At 42.5% G+C, this 17,367-nt stretch overlaps 1 protein-coding gene across 2 annotated transcripts in view; it reads right to left on the bottom strand.

The window, feature by feature from the left end:
* The window catches only part of GYS2 (glycogen synthase 2), a 43,551-nt gene extending 33,409 nt beyond the window's left edge, over positions 1 to 10,142 (bottom strand). The window contains exons 1-3 of one of the 2 annotated variants that reach the window (XM_085049046.1): positions 9,976 to 10,142; positions 9,610 to 9,835; positions 1,030 to 1,211 (exon numbers count right to left, since the gene is read on the bottom strand). In XM_085049046.1, the coding sequence (XP_084905172.1) occupies positions 1,030 to 1,211; positions 9,610 to 9,730 (303 nt within the window). In that variant the 5' untranslated portion in view covers positions 9,731 to 9,835; positions 9,976 to 10,142. The remainder of the gene's footprint in view (positions 1 to 1,029; positions 1,212 to 9,609; positions 9,836 to 9,975) is intronic. The other variant, XM_085049047.1, reaches the window with a different exon arrangement.
* Between the last annotated feature and the right edge of the window lie 7,225 nt (positions 10,143 to 17,367).

Genomic DNA, 17,367 nt, shown 5'->3' with positions numbered 1-17,367 from the left:
AGAACTGCTCTTACAAAGGGAGACAACACACTGTCACTGCCACAGCTGGTGGCAGCTCAAGAACTTTAAGAATCTCTGCATTGAAATGTGTCAATCCCCTCAGCGACAGTGAGAATGCTTCCTTGCTGCTGCCTGTTGATGCTCTCCACATCTGCTCAGCACCCATTATGAGCAATTTTTCCTCCTGCAAACTGGCACCTCTGAGGCACTCAATGTTGAGTCAGAGTGCAGGCGAGTTCTAGATCTCTGATGAGGACTTAAAGAAAGGAGGTCAAGTTTAGCTTAAGTTACCTTCCACCCATTTTCAGGTAAGCAATTATCCCCAAGGCACAGCTGCTTGCAGCTTAATAACCGCCCATCAACACAGCAGGTTCCATTTCTTTTAGCAGATAATCTTTATTAGGAAGAAGTTTATTCCTACTTTATTGTTGGAGAAGCTGAGTCTCAGAAAGGCTATGAGATCACACAGAAAACACTGGTTAAAAATCATGTTGGAAAGGGAGATGAATCCACTCCTTGTGTTGTACTTTAACCTCTCTTGCCAGGCAACTGACAGCTGGTTGCACTGAGCTGAGGAATTGGATTCTTTGCCATTTGAATGCTTTTCTCAAGTCCCTTTCTGGCTTTCAACTCAATATTATGCTACATGAGAAAAATTGAGAGCTAATGGAACGCTCTTCTCACTCCTGTACAAGAATGTGAAATGTAAGGGCTCAGTCAAAGTAAGGTCATATTATATCTACTAAAATCTCACCGTACTTAGAGACTAGATAAATAAGTCATTAATCCACTTAAGCAGACTTGCAGATAAATGACTGTTAAAACCCATAATTGGATGAACTGGTTCTTCCTCAAAAATAACCTTTAATGAATTGACTCTGCTGTTCTAACAGTGGATTCAGAGCCTTTCCCATTGTGACATTGACCAGGACTGCTGTGTCAAGTGGAACGACAAGAGCATTAACCCAAACTTTAATCTCCTCAGAGTCAGATTTGTCGCCCTGGGAAGCAGCAGCACATCTGATTTACCTGACACCCTTGGCTTTTCATGGTATCCATTGCCTTCTTAACTCCAGGGTTTGGAGGCTCACAGAATTCCACCTGAGTCTTCACATTCTGCTCAAAATAGGGGCCAATCAGAAAGTAGTTTTCACCCCATTCATCTGCCGTAGTTTTGGCTTTTGTCTGGATCACAGTGTAAATGCCTCCCACTGCAAAAGATCACAAAAACAAAAAGTAGAAAGGGGCACAGGCCACAAATCTCCTTAACAAGCTCCAACCCACCTGTGGATCAGACACACTACTAGTTAAATCACATATGTAGATTTTAAGTGAAATCCAGACTCAAGCAAATAAATAGGAGTTCAGTCACTTAAATGGTATCAGAGCTTCACTATTCAGTTGAGGGATCAAAATCCTGGGCCTCATACTTCCACTCTCCCATGTCTGATCTTGATTCTGCTGCATCCCAAGAACATCCTTCTGCTTTTTTTAATTGCTGCAGTTATAATTTTCAAACGGATTTTTTATCATGGAGTAAGAACCAAGCTTGTTTGACACAAATCACCAAGACAAGTTGAGGAACTGATGGATTTCATTGACTACTGACTATGAAAATGGATTTAAACAAATATCCTCAAAGCATAAGGTGTCTTGTTTCCATTATCAGTCTTGAAGAGTGGATAAAGTTGGAATGAATGTAGCCTACACTGACAATAGAAATGTCTGTAGCATCTTTCACCAAAATATTGCCTGATTTAAATAAAAATGCAGCATTCAAATGTTTAAGAGAATCCAACAGCCCTGCCAAGTGAATACAGATCTATCTAGTCTTGCACATGGTGTGCAAGAGTCCCTTAGCTGCTCTCCCTCACAGCTTTCCACAGCCAGTCCTGGAATTCATGCATTGGCAGGGCAAACCTTTCTCTGCCACAGTCCCTACAGTGCCAGGCAGTGGACATTTCACCAGCACTTAGTCAGAAGAACAGCAGTGCATGATCAAATCCAGCAAGTGGGAAGGAGAGCAAGGGAAAAGAAAACCCAAAGCCAAGCAGCTGCTGCACACCAGAGACCACGAGCATAGATCCAGCATGGAGAGAGAGATGCTCAACAGGTACAAAAAACTAAGGAAACAATGGGGAAGGAATTGGTCTTCTTACATAAAAATTTCTTCCCCCATTAAATGTTGAAAATTTGGAAATCTTGGGCAGCACTCCAGGCAAGGAGATGGTGCTATGGCTTCCAGCAGTGATATCAGAATTACCTAGGGAGTCATGACTGAAAGCTGCCAGGGATTGACAGCTGGCACTCCAGGCTCGCTCTTTGAAAGGTACTGGGATATCTAGAGGCGTCAATGTACCACATCCAACTGAATTCAAACCTTGAGAAGTTACCTAATTCTCCTTAAAAATCTGCCACCACTATGTACAATACAGCAGCTGAAGTTTGCTCAGCACTTTGGGAGATTAGTTCCCAGATTAATTAAACTGTATCCCCTGACAACTACAGAGAGCTTTCTGCAAAGGCCAGTATCTTGCAGCTCTGAGGAGCCGAATGACAGAGCTACAGTTTTAATTATGCTCCTAGAAAATAAATTGTGCACCTAAATTCCTTTTCACTACAAATAGCCCATTTGTTTTGAATACTGGACGGATCCCTAGCCTTAATATTTTTATGTCTCAGGATTATAGGTATTTACAAAGAAAAAAATTGTAGTTGCAATGTACCAGCTTGCTAAGTAGAATTAGTGCAATGAATTAGTACCCTTAATAATTCAAGACCTAAGGAGACAATCTTACAGATGTATGTTCCTAAATGAAACTCTCAGTTCAAGAGTTTCATGTCATGTAGACATGGAACTGCAGAAGAAGACCTATGCATGACTATTATTATCCCCTTCAGCAGGATCAGAAAGCTTAAGAAACTAATTTACAGTCACCATATCCTTCCATGGCTGCTTTGGACAGGGATTTAGAGAAATCTTAGATAAATAATACTGTATTTTCCCTCTGCTCAGAAGCTGAGTCTATTTGAATAGCTTGGATTCAGATAAACATAAAATTTAAATGATACAAGTCAGAACATTGAACTGATAAAGCAATAGTTACAATGATACATCTGTTTTTATGGGGTGGTAAATTCATCATAGGAGCATAAGGGGCTTCAATCCAACATGGATAAATATGAGGCTTGGTAGAAATCTTAGTCATGAAATTGGCTGGTTTGAATTGGCAAGGGTACAGAGTTTAGAATGAGGGAAAATTTTAGTGCAGAGCAGCCTGGTGATCCAGGAAAAGAGAAAATATGACTTGCAAGATGAAAGACACTGAACATGATAGAGCTGTATATGACTAGAGTGGAGCAAAGCTCCTTCCCCCATCACAGGAGAGTGGATCAGCCTCTTCCATGCTGAAGGGGCTCAGCAGTGGGATTGGCAGCACAGCTGAGTTTCCACAGCCACGATCTGAGGAGAAATGATGAAGCTGCAGCTCACAGGCTGGGTTGAGCCTGGACCTTTGCTTTGCACAGCCAACAGCAAAGTGTTTCTTTCCACAAGGTTATCCTTAGGATCCCTGTGTGTCCTAAAGGGCCAAAGATGTATGGAGGGCCTCTTATGAGGGAAAGAATGGAGTGTGCTGTGTTCTGCTGTCGTAAATCTGTTACACAGCAAGGTAAAAAACATTTTGGGGCACTGATTTGCCTGAAATGCAACAACAAGTCCTTAGAACAAAATCAAAAGCATATGTTTTACAGGCTGTTAAAACTCCTCAGAAGGTAACTGTGATAAAAGCACTGTTACCTGGCCCCCAAACTTGCTTTTGTCTTCCCTGTTACTGTGGAAATATGACTCACAAAACATGTCTGTGCATAAGCTTTAATTGACAGGGGAGGGAAACTGCAAGTGAAACTATGTATGTGGGAAGTGTTGGGTATAACTTAAAAAAGACATCTTGAGAAGAACAGAGCAATGTCTAGAATAATGTATTGACTTTGGAAATTACACTTTTCCATTGCAAACTCAAGGGACATATTATATATCTTTAGGAGAAAGCTTCTATATACTCAGTTGCTTTGAATTCCCTGGAAGTATCTGTGCCAATAAGCAAAATATTACATATCCTACTGAGTAACAGAGTAGGGGTTTACATATTCACCCCACAGAATTCTCAGATTGCTTCCAACAATTTGGTAAACCTTCTTTTTCTTCTCTAATGTGGTGTTTTAAGGTCATACTATAAACAGAAAACCTTCACAAACAACAGGGATGTACCAAAATGTTGCAAGCTTCTCTATGCTGCCTCTGAAGTTTTGTACTTTGAAACAGGTTTAAAACAAACAGGAAATGACAGAATGAGAAAGAGATAGAGAATCAGTAGAGATGAGAACCAGAGAACTGGTCTGAACCATCACAAACATGAAGAGTTACTAGTAAAATGTGGATACAGGGATAGTTCAGTTTTCTGATCTTCAACAAAATGCTTTGTTCAAATATATTAAGTTTTAGTCATTTTAAAATGTCTTTGAAAGAAAAATATTTCTATTATTTCTTTTAAAAACACATCTTTAACCTTTACACCAATAAATGAAATCAAGATTAAAAGGAAATCAACAACAAATCTTTTCTCACATCTATTTCCTTTCCATTCTTCCTCTTTTTTTTTTTTTTTTTAAAGAGAAAATTAAACTGGCACAGAAAGGGGAACTGAGATGTTTGGGAAAGAAGGACTTTGTTAATTTAAGAGAAGTTTGACCTCTTTTGGTGACCTCTTCAAAAAATAGAAGGAAACTAAATACTTTCTCAGAAAATATTCCACAGAATTATTTTAAAAGTCTGAATGTTTTTATCTACTTTACCACTACTAAGGATTTGTCTAAAGGAGTTCTCTGCATCACTCCAGCATTTTCTTCTTTCCTTGTTTCAAGTCCTGCTGTGCTATTTCTTTTGTATATTTAAAATCCAAGCAGCAATTAGAGCTTGTCCTCCTACCCAACCCACATAGCAGAAGGAGAAGCAGAAATCAAAAATGAGGGAGAGAAAGAGGAAGTGAACTGTGGAATGAGACAGAGGTAAGTGCAGATTGTCACTGACCAGAGTCCTCTCCCACACACCTTTTCTACTCAGACAGAGGATCTGGATGACTCCAGGGCTCTGCAGCTTCTTTGCTATGTCCTGACCAGGCCACTCTGAAGGCATTAAAGCTTCCCTGAGAACCATGACTGCCACAGAATCTATGAGAGCAGAGTCAGCCCAGGCTCAGGATTCAAGCTGACTTTACTGCCACAATTAATAGTCACATCAGCTATTTCGCTCGACACCTCAGAATGTGTCTCTGATCTACACAGGTGTGATAAAAATTTGGATTGAATTTATTTTTTTCTTACATTTGATTGGAACCTTATTAATTGATTGATTGGTTGAGGTACCATTAATAAAATAGGGTTGTAAAATGTGCCAGGTGAAAAATAACCAGCATCTTCAGCTAGCAGATGTTTTTCATGTGGGTTTTGGCTGTTTGTGGCCAGGACTCCTCAGAAGATAGAAGATATCTACATTTTTTGAAATTCTGACATGCCAAACATATTCTGAAATAATACCAAACCCCGGAAATTTATGACAGATGCCCATAATTGAGAAGATATTTCTGTGTGCATCATCCCCAGTGCACAGGATTTCATTTGGAATTGATTTGACATTGATATTCCACCACACTCTAAATATGCACAAAGCTTTGAGGCTGTGCTTATGCCAAGTTTATGCCAGCACATCCCCACTCCCCAAAGGGTGTTACTTCAGCTGTGTCACAAATTACTGTAATCACCTTCTCCCAAGGAAGTTTCATCATGGGAAGACGTTTAACACAGAGGAGGGAAAATGCTGGTCCTACTGACTTCAGCGGATTTGGGATTTAATTTCCAAAAGTCCAGATTTTCACCAGAGAAACTGTACTGAGATCTCTGCTCCAGGGAGAACTGAACCAAGTTTTGTTTTTAGCATAATCTTGATTCCAATGGGGATGGAAAAAAAAAAATGACTCTTGAGCTAAGCTGTTCACAGCTGAACGATGATACAAGCTGGCTGTTTGCCCAGCATTTTTAAGCATTCTTCTATTTTCTATCTAAAAGCTGTTAGTGGTGCAGCAGGGGATACTAATCTAAATATCACTGGAATCATTTTCAAGACATCCTTCTAGAGAACAGACCAGATCCTGAACCTTCTCACTAATATGTAAGAAAACCCACCACAGACTAACCTAACTCAGGCACAAAATCTACAGAGCTTGGTAGCCACTACTTTTGTGCTCTTGTACTTAAAGCTTTTATTGGCCTTCATGCTATGGAGGAAAGAAACCAGTCCTTTTTTCCACAGATATGACCAGACCTGGCTTTACTGGGGCATGATGGCCAGGAGAGAAAGGAAGAGTGAAAAAGGCTGAGCTCCCAGTGATTACCATCAGATTTGTGGTGCTGCAGTGCACTGGTGCCTTCCACTGCCTGCATTTTTACCCTTCTGCCACAGAAACACTGTAGATCCACTTCACATGGGTTTTGCCCATCAGCAAAAAGCTAACTTAAGTGAGAGAAATCTCACAAAACAAACCATACATTTCACGTTTCTTTGGCAGAGGACTTTCAGTGCCAGAGGGTTTCAATGTTGTGTTTGGTTTGGGTGGCAAGTTCCCTCTCATGACTTGGGGGAAGGGTGAGGGAGAGTGACACTGGCAGATGAGCCTTTTTTATTTCCTGTTCTCTCCTTCAGGTACTTTATCTTTGCTTGCTCCAGACAGAGAAGAGGAGAGAGAGGAGTAACTGAGAGGCAAGGGCTTTCCAACACACATCAGGGGTTGTAACTTAGCACAGGCTGCAGCCAGGACAGAAAGTATAAAAAGGAAACATAGAAAAATAGAAAACTCTGCCTTATTAGAGAATTATGATCTATACTTTAAAAAAAGAAAAAGAAAACAGAGAGAGAGACCACTTCCCTGTTCCAGCTGCTGACAAAGAAGAGATGAGACACTGGAAATAATGGATACTTGTAGATCTCTGAGCCCTGAGTTCATACAACCACCTTGTTCTTCCCTGCAGCTGTATCTCATGCCTCAGCACCATCAGGGAAACCCTAGGGAACGCTTGCTCACTGTGGGCAGCCTGGCACATGAAGTCCCTCTCCCAGTACAGAATCAGATCTTCTCCAGTTTGCAGGACCCCTCACCATCCTCTGGCTCTGAAGAGGTTCAGCTCAGCACCTGTAAAGGTGATTGTTTGCAGGTGTGGGAGTGGATATCCACCTGTGACCTCTGACAGCGTGTTCCTCACAGGAAAGAAGACAATTCAGCCTGATTGTCAGTGCCACAAGAGAAATGGAGGAACTACTAAGAAGCAGAACTGGCCAGTGAGGAAATGTTCCCATAGCCAAGTACCTGGTGATCCACACAAAAATAACACAAAGACTGGGACTTGTTCCTGTGGGCAACAGCAGCTTTACACCACCTCAGCCATGCAAACACACTTCAGGCTGAGCTACTCTGACACACCTTTGCATTGCCAGAAAGGAAGAAAGAAACCTTCATGTTAAATGCTCAAAATTAGCGTGTCAGGCAATAAATCCAGCTAGTGCTTATCTTGCCCACTGTTTTAGGAACATATACAGCTGCACAAACACTAAAACATGCAGCAGGACCATGTGTGGTCAACTTACTGCATCAAATAAACAAATTCTCCTGCTAAAGGAGGTGGGAAATATACATTATAATAGTATAAACTATTATTTCCTTATCCTATATATCTTCTGTGATGACTCTCCCTGTATTTTGCTGGCCACTCCCTCTCACAGTGCCCTAACATTTTCCCAGAACTGTTTATAAAAGTTAGGTCACCAGGGAACAGTATCTCACCACATGACTTAGACATTCAATTGCCTGGAAGATATAGAAAAAAAAAAACCAAACCAAAAACCCTCACTATCAAGAATTTACCAAAAAAATAGGTTGAAACAGGCTTATAAAATGAGTTTTGCACAGATGTTTCCAGTTGAGGTTGGTTAATGGAAACTTTTCACAAGGTCAGATTCTAATGAAGAAATTGTTTTCCATGCCTAGTTCCTTCAGCCCTGTTTGAATATATGGGCTTGGAAAGTGGTGCAAGTAAAGGCACCTTATTTTTAAACACTGAATAAAATTGACTTTTTAATATCAGTTCTCTCATAAAATGTGTGAATAATAAATTTTAGCTAGTCAGTTGATCTGGCTCCAGTGAAGTCAACCAGAGCTCTGTGGATGATTAAATGATTCACTGCATTTTGTACATGCACAGGAAAAAATCTAATTGGTTACCTTTCCTTAAATGTATTGTGTGATATCTACAACCACTGGGTCCAGATGACTCAGAAAATATATATACTGTGGAGTTCAGAGAAGTGAGAACTCCTGAATTTCCTAGATTTCTGCTGCCATCTGCTTGCCAGAGCCATACTTATCATGCACACTGCAAAAGTGAGTGGTGCGTGCTCCAAGTTCTGGCTTTAGTAAATTAACTCTGAAAGCTTGACTGAAGCTACTGAAAAATAAGCCCACAGGGATTTGAAGTGCAAAAGCTACTTTGTCCCACCTCTGGGTGTTGATAGGGCTCAACACACTGAATAGAGCAATGTAAAATAGCAGAAATTACCACAGAGCAGTAATTCTAGTTTTCCAATGGGGACAAACCCTAGCACTGCCCATTCCTCTCACACACACATTTCCCCTTTAAATTCTTAATAGATTACAGATCCCCTCTCCTGATTAATCTCTATTTATCTGCCAGGACAATAACACACATGAGGTTAATCATTCACTGATATTAATACTAATTCACTTTTGGGGTGCAAATGGAACCTGTTCCCCCTTGGAGAACTACACCTACCTGAAAGGGGATGATTTGATGAGTGAATTAGAAATGGAGGCAGGAGGGTTTTTGCCTAACAAGCAGTGTGCCCTTTGCCTGAGCAGCTGCAAGCAGTGAACAAATGAAGCCCCTGTCTGGCACCACCTGTGTTTGCAAAGAGCAGTCCAAAAGAGTTTCAGCTGGCATACAAAGCTGCTGGTCATTGACTGCTGGGTTTTGTTCAGTGGCTGTAACACAGCTCTGTTTATTTATACCCCTTTCAAGCCTGGCCTCTTCTCCACGCTGTTCTAGAAGCCTGAGGGGGGACTGCTAAACTGCTGTGCATCTATCTGTTGTACAGTTCATTTCCATGCATGACAGTCCCAAGTGAATTTGCATAGAAGGCAAAACATAAATATGTACAAAGATATATATACATATATATATATATACACATATATTGATATAATATATATATGCACACTCAGACTTATCACTTAGAGGTTCAAATCACCTCTCCCTGGTGGTGGAACATGAAAAGACACAGAGACATCCCGACTCTGCCCATCCCACACAAGCCCAGGCAGGTGCAGCCCACGCACAGCATGCACAATTACACACATTCCAATCCAGCAGCTCGGCAGCCCCGTCCTATCTCCCTGTTAATGCCTTTCTTCTCCAGCCCTGCATCTATCCCTCCCCCCACTCCTGTGAAAACAGCGACACTAACCCCGCAAGCGTGGTACAAACCTTTGTTGGTAACTTCCCAAGAAACTTCAAAGAGCAAAATATCCTCCACGGGCAGGTCTTCATCCTCCCACTGAGGAAGACCATTCAGAGATGTCATGGACAGGGATCTCGCCAGTGGCATTTTCTTCAGCCCTCGAGTGTTCAGCACACAGGCCACAGCAGTCAGCAAAGGTCCAGGTCCCGTGGCAGTGCTCTGCAGTTCTGGTTAGAGCAGTCTGCCTGTGTGCTGGGATCCCAGGAGAAAATTATTCAGATAGCTGGGAGCTAATGGGTTTAAACTGTCTGACCACCAGCATTAAATTGGCTCAGTAAAATCCTCAGGGCTTGAGAAGCAGCTGCTGGGAGAGGTAAGAATTTAAGACTGACCTGAGAAAGGTCTCGACTGTTTTGGGGCCAGAGCTCTTTCTTTTTCTTCTTAGAGAGAGGTAAAAAATGATTTTGAGCTCCTGAGCCACAGCATTCAGTATCCACCAGAACCTCAGGGACAACTGACACTGGACGGCTGGAAATTCAGCACCGCCCTGAGCAAACTCCAACAGGGAGGACACTTTGAGTTCACCACCTGATTTGAGTCCAGCCCCTGAGTCCTCCCCTTGAGATCCACCCTCCCCTTACACCCGCGGAGCTTCCCTACCTGCTGGCCGTCCACAAAGCGGTTAGACTCATTCTATGTGATGTCTCTTGGGTTCCTTGCCAGGTTAAACACTGTTACCTCTTCTTCTTCAGTTCAGCAGTCTGTAAGCCCAAGTTTACCTTATCTCCTACCTCCACAATTATCTCCTGCTCTGTTCCCAGGACTCTGCACTAGCTGCTACTCTCGAGCAGCTCTGCAGCCCTGCCAGCTTTTAAAGAGCTACAAAGGCTCTACCCCTACTTTGGCATGCACTCTGCCCCTCCTTGCAGTCCTGTTGCAGATTTTCCACCTGGTTTCTCTTTCCTGGCCTCTGGGCCCATGTCCTTCACCCAGAGAGCTGAGTGAGTACTAAGTTAAGGCACAGCATGCCCCTGTCTTCTCCAGCACAGAGCTGGGATACTGCAAGCAGTGAACACCCATCTACAGAGATGCTGGTCCCTAACTTATAGCCTGAGATCCTCACAGCTCCCCAGAGCAGCTGCCTGCTTGCTAGATGCTTATATTACACATCTAGTTGAGAAGCCAGTGCTTCTGGGGCAGCTGTTCGAGCTGAATCCAATTCTGAGCTTGGCACACAATCTGCCCAAAATCCACAGTTCAGCAGTGAGCAAATCTCCAGATGAGATCCAGGATGTCTCTGGCACTGTGGAGAATAACACTGCACCAGCAGGCATAAGGGGAAAGGCTGTGAGCTCACCTCAGGCAAAACAAGTGCAAGACAATTGGTTTAGGAGACAGGCAGCCCATCTGCATAGAGGTCTCTTAGACATAATACATAATGCATGGCACATATAATGCATAATGCAGCTGAGCCTGCCTTAATGACTACCTACCCCCTCAAAAGACTTGCTCTTCCACTGCCTGTGCCCTCTCTGCATTCATGGCAGTCAGAGCCGTCCCTGAGCTGATAGATACAGATCACTGAAAAAACCTAAGGGTGCAGAAAACTTTTTTTGCAGAGTTAAGAACTAGAGCTGTCTCAGAAAAGAGCCTGGTAAGAGGCCAGGGGAAGATTCTGGCTTTTATTAACTGGGTGTCATTTTTTTCTCAGTGGTTTGAGTTACCCTGTTTACCAGTTTATAAAAAAAGAGGCCTGGCCAAGAATCATTATTTTTGGAGCATCTGTGGGTTTTACTACCTGGAGTAGGTAGGAAACCAGATCATCCCACAGTTTAAAAAATCATGTTATTTAAAAGAAAAATCAGGAATACTCTAGGCTCACCTAATTTCTGAACATCCAATCTGCCCGAGTCACACTTTTGTGGCTAGCACAGGTCTTTCTCATGAGAACATTTTGATGTGTTTTATAAACAAAGATAAAGTCTGGATGTTTTTCAAACAGTGTCTCGAGACTTGGACAGTTCAGGCCTGGCCAATTAGGCCTAGGGGGAGGTTTCTGATTGACCAATCTGGGCGACCTCTGAAAAGTCTATATATATATGGAAATCAAAATAATAAATGCTTTTTCTTGCTACACTGAAAACTGGGGTCCTCTTCTCTGCTAGCGGCTCAACAGCGACACACTTTCACACTTTTCCTGGGCTGCTCACGCTGAGGGCGAGGCCTAGAGCTGCCAGGCTCGCAAAGGCTGCCTGAGGTGAGGAGCCTCTGAAAACAGAGAATAAAGCAGCTGACAAGTCCATCCCCACCCCACAGCTTTTCCTCACCCTGTGTAAATGAATAGACAGCAAAGCCTGTTATTTTGAAGGAGACAGGGGGTGCAGAGAGCCCCCAACACCCCTCGCTGACAGCGCCGAGTGTGATCACCCTCACTGTGATTAACTACCAGGAGCTGCGGCTTTGGGGTTCTGTGACCCTCACTGCCACTGCCTGCTTGAGCACTGCAGGGATCCAGGGGCAGCCACAGCTTCTCTGGGCACCCTGTGCCACGGCCTGGCAGCTTAAACATCCCCCTTGTCCTGTCACTCCAGGCCCTTGTGAAAAGTCCCTTTCCAGCTCTCTTGTAGTCCCACTTCAGGTACTGAAAGACCAAAGTAAGATCACCCCAGAGCCTCCTCCAGGCTGAACATTCCCAGTCCTCTCAGCCTTTCCTCATAGAAGTGTTCCATCCCTCTAAAGAAAACCTCTAGGAGTGATGCCAGATAACCAGTGGCACTGGTTCACTGACATACCACTGTCCCATAGCATTCAAAAGACTGAAAAACATGCAAATAATTCTACAGCAATGAACTGAGGTTGTAACAGCACAATTTTCAAGCTCTTTACATAGTCTGTGGTTTTCAGGTTCTAGAGTGTCAACATTTTTCCAGCTTCTTTGCTAATAAGATGATAATTCTTTTACTTTTTGAATTTGACAGAAGATTATATAATTCCCTAAACCTTGGCAAATGAGTTTGGAAGAATGGTCAGATACCACGAGCTAATCCCACAAGCACTTGCAGTGCCATCCTTGAGTGAACCTGGGTGTAACTCACCTTTGGCAGCTTGGAGATAAAGGGGTTTTTAACTGACAAAAAATTGCTCAATAGGACTATGAACATCAGCACTCCATCTTCGGAGTACATTTCACTTTATCCAAACTACACATTTTAAATAAGGGTTTGTTTTTTTTTCACACAATGCAATCCCAAATTCCTGTTCTTCATTAGTGAGGGAGAAGTATTTGAAGTGCCCAGAAAAGGCAAGCTCCAACAGATAGTCCAGAAACTTTCATCCCTGCAAATGCTCTTAATTGCTAGAGGGCAAAGGGCCCTATTCATTATATTTATGGCCTGCAAGGATTAACTGTGGGCTATCTGGGGTGCAGCTGGAGTTATCCGGGTTTAGGGCCAGAAGGGAGGTTGTGTGTGTTGCTCTACACATATCATAAGACAAAATAAAAGCTCTTTAGGAGAAAAGCTGTATTGTGCCATTAAGAAGGGTAACCTTTAGCTGTCCTCCATGTGAAGTGCAGTGAGGTGCAAGTGGGGAAAGGGGCACAGTGCTGACACTAGAATGATGTGTCATTTCAGTCCTAGAAGCAGGGAAAGGTTGTGACTGCGCTTGTGTAGTTTGCCCCTTTTTCACAAAACAGAGGCCAGCTGCTGAAGTGGGGAGATGGAAACACACCAGAAAGACTAGTTTTTAAAATACAACATTGATTAAAATACTTCCCAGAAATCTGGAAACCAGTGAGACTGGTTTTGAGTCTGGCCTATCTAGCTTCTCATTTTGTTCTTATCACAAACTATACAGATATGCCCTTTGGTAATGCATTATTCGTGGTGCTGCAATTCTGCCAGATACCCCAACAGAATTTGAGGTTGTTGCCCCACCAAATTCTTTTCAGCCCACAGAAGGGAAATAATTTGCATAATTTTCCTTGCAAAAGTACTGGACTATAAGAAGGCTGAGTTTGCAAGGTTTTTGAAGGGAAATATATAAAGTGTGTATTGTTTCTCCCAAATTTGCTAGAGTTCTCTGGAGATAGCAAAGCGGGGACAATGCTGTGCATCTGCCCTGCCTAAATCTCGTTTTGGAACTGTTACCTCTAGGATGTTGTCTTCTCTGTGCCCTTTGATCCAGCACCTATTTGGGTAAAGTTTTCTGCATAAACTAACTCAATACATCACCCCAGGACGTCAGTTGTGGATGCTGTCTTCACACAACAGTCCTTCCACAGGAACCACTCCAGACAACATTTTCTCTTGGAATATCAACCTCAGTCTCCCTGGCTGCAAGTAAGAAGGTGCCTGTAGGGGAAAAAACACTCTTCATGAGTGTAAATTTATGAGGAAATAACTGTCTAGGACTGGTTTGCTCTAAACAGAGCTGTGGTTTCAAGGTTTGCCTTAATAACTATGGGGGGAAAAGACATGGATGTTAAAAATGCTCACAGACATTGAGCCAAATTTGAGAGGAGGACAGGACAGGGGTTTGTAGCAGTCACTGATGCACACACACTGTACTTGTGACACAGAGCAGTAGGTGGCACTCACGGCATTCACATGAGTTCTCCCGTGTCCCTGTTCTGGCATTGCAGAGTTTAGGGAAGATCAGGGGAGTGCCCAGAGGTGCTCTAGGGACAGCTCTAAGTTCACATCATTCCAGCTGTGGGTGATGGCCTTTGCTCCTGCCCTGTGCAAGGCCAAAAAATGTCCCAAATCTCCCTCAAGTGGAGAGTTTTCCTTCCAGTTAGAAGACACCAGTGTACAGTAATCCTATGAAATGGCCAGGAGGGAGAAGGGGCTACAAAACATTTAATGTGATACAATGAATTTTTCTCAGTGACACTTGGTATGTTTTGTCCCACATTAGGAATTTGGGAGTGCACGGACTCCAGGACACACCAAACAAAAGACATTTCTATCAGCTGGTCTGAAAGGCTGACTTTCCTTGCTCTGCAGAACATTTTGGCCTCTGCAGTTTCCTCCAGGAGGGACAATGAGAGCCATCCTGCAAATACCAGCTCACCACAGGCAAGTTTAATGTTAATCCTTCAGGACTTGGCTTTGGAAAATTATGTCTCAGTAGCTTGGCCACTAAACTGGCTCCTGCAACTTGGACAAGCATCAGAATGCTACCATCCTATTTAAAGTTTAAAATAAATGCTGTGATGACCAGGGATCCCTCTGAGGACAGAGCTGTTCAATGCATAAATCTATGCTACAATTCATGTATGCCATTTTCCCCTGTGAGCAGAGATTTGGGAATGTTCCCTTTTGAAGTTACCTCACCCCAGGCACCTGATCTCCTGATAAAGGAAGGACATAAAACTCACATTCTCTGAGAGAGAGCAGTGTCCCTTTCTGTATCTCCAGACAGGCATTGGGCACATAACACTGAAAAACCCCCACTAATTCTACTAGGAAATAAATGCACATGCACATACAAACAATTTCTGAGAGACACAAAGTTTTTCTGTGTGCTACCTGATATGGCTGAAACTTGAAAAAATAAAATTTAAGGTTAATACACTGTTTTGCTCCTCCTCTACTCTTCAGTGTCATGACCCCACCTATAATTCAGACTCATGTAAAAAGACACTCACAAACACTTTCAGAGATGTACACACACACACACGTTTGCTTTGATAATGATTTGCTTTCTGAGGTCAGCACAGTGGTTTTATTATAATTAGCAGGGGAATCTGTCAGTATGTTGGTGTAATTTGTGGTATTTTCTCCTTAATTAAAAGTTGCAATCACAGAGAGACTGAAGCCTCACTCAATGTCATAAAATCATAGAATGGTTTGGGCTGGAAGGAACCTTAAATATCACCCATTTCCAGCCCCTAGCCATAGGCAGGGACACCTTCCACTATCCCAGGCTGCTTGGATCCCCATCAAACCTGGCCTTGGACACTGCCAGGGATCCAGGGGCAGCCACAGCTTCTCTGGGCACCCTGTGCCAGGGCCTCAGCACCCTCACTGGGAAGAATTTCTTCCCAATATCCAATCTAAACCTCCTCTCAATCAGTGTGAAGCCATTGCCCCTTGTCCTGTCACTATTTGCTCTTGTAAATAGACTCTTTGGGAGTTTCTGGTTTTTTCCTGACTTCTTTTCTCACAGTAGTTCTTCTTCTTCTCTTTTACATTAAAATCAACTCTTTTCCATTTTCTTTTTTGTTGTGCTTTTTGGGGTTATTTTTTGCTTGAGTTGAGGCTTTTTTCCCTGTTAAAAAACTCAGGCTAGGTATGACTCCTTAGAATCTCTCTTACCTTGTGTGGCCTTGGAGGAGTTATTGTCAGGGCTGGCAGCAAGTGGCCACTGCATCATTTAACCTCTCTGGCTGCAAACAAAGGTTTCTATGCTTTGAAAGACTCTGCTGCAAACAGAGGTGCAGTGCTGAAAGAGGCATTTCCATTCAATCAGCTGTGCAAGTACAGTGAGGACTTTCATTACAGGAAGGACATAACAAAAAAAACCAGGTTATGCCATGATAACCTTTCAGATTAAAATTTAACATACTGAAATTTAACCCCATTCAACAAACCACTTAAGCATAAATCCTACTCTGTGGAATAGAAGCACTTGAGCTAAGGTCAGTGTGGTCTCAATATCTTTTCTGCCTGTTTAAGAGCCACTCTACTGACTCAAATGCCCTTGAAACATATAAAATGAAGATATTTCACTTATTCCTCTGTTTTTTAAAGATAAAAGATAAACCAAACAAAACCATGCAGTGTGTAAAATCAAACCAGTACGGAAGTCATTTTCAAATTATTTCCTTCTGCACAGCAATTTGCTATGGGAAAAACAAACTCAGTAAAATGAACAGAAGTACAACAAATACTTTTCTAGACTGATCTTCAGAGTATCAAGGACTTCTGTCACATGTGGGTAGGAAAAGGAGTTTGATGTGATTGTTAGACATGCCTGATTCCTAGTGATACTGGGAGGGTATTCCAGTATCAACTACCGGTGGGGACTGCTAAGTGAACAGAGTTTGGAAATCATTGCATTTCTGTCTTACTGCCCACAATACTGTATTAGCATCACAGAGAAAACCATATCTCAAGCAAAATAGGGTATTTGCTCCCCTTTGCATATTCATTTGGCATATCTCACAGAGAAAGAATTATGAATATTCCCTTCCAGAAATCACTGTTGGTAGGAATCCACCTTCATGCTATTTTGACAAATTTTCTGGATTTTTTACCTCAGGTACTGAATGTGTAAACACACCTAAATAATGTTGAAGAGCTATTAAAGAGACCATAAAGAAGAACGTATTTACTCAGAAATCTTACTTTGCATAGCCACTGCCTGGTCCAGACTGTGTGTTGTTGCTTATGCTTGCAGGTAAATTATTCATTTCAGACACTGAGCAAATCCAGCCCTCCTGAGCCCAACCTCTCCAACAGACCATTGTAAGTTAATTATTTGCATGACTCCCTTGCTTGCACAGAGTAACAACTCATACAGCAATGGTGTCTCAAAAGCAGCTCATAAAAAATGTAGTATACCACAGGGACTGTTGTGGATTTTAGGAAGACCCTGGCTTACTGTAGTGTGAAAAGCTTTCAAAGTTTTGCCTTGCATAAGGCTGGATTCACACACATGCATTAGAGGAGAATTGTTTATAGCAGAAATGCCTAAAATTAGACATTGCCTTGGGAGGTCAAAGGAGCACAGTGTAAGGACCTGGCTCCTAAATGTCTTTGGGCTACTGGCCACACTGA

The sequence above is a fragment of the Lichenostomus cassidix genome, chromosome 1Aa (genome assembly GCF_008360975.1).
Source record: "Lichenostomus cassidix isolate B80296 chromosome 1Aa, HeHo_3.0, whole genome shotgun sequence".
Lineage (NCBI taxonomy): Eukaryota > Metazoa > Chordata > Aves > Passeriformes > Meliphagidae > Lichenostomus > Lichenostomus cassidix.
Note: the sequence above shows the minus strand (reverse complement) of the source record. Positions and strands in the feature narration are given on the sequence as shown.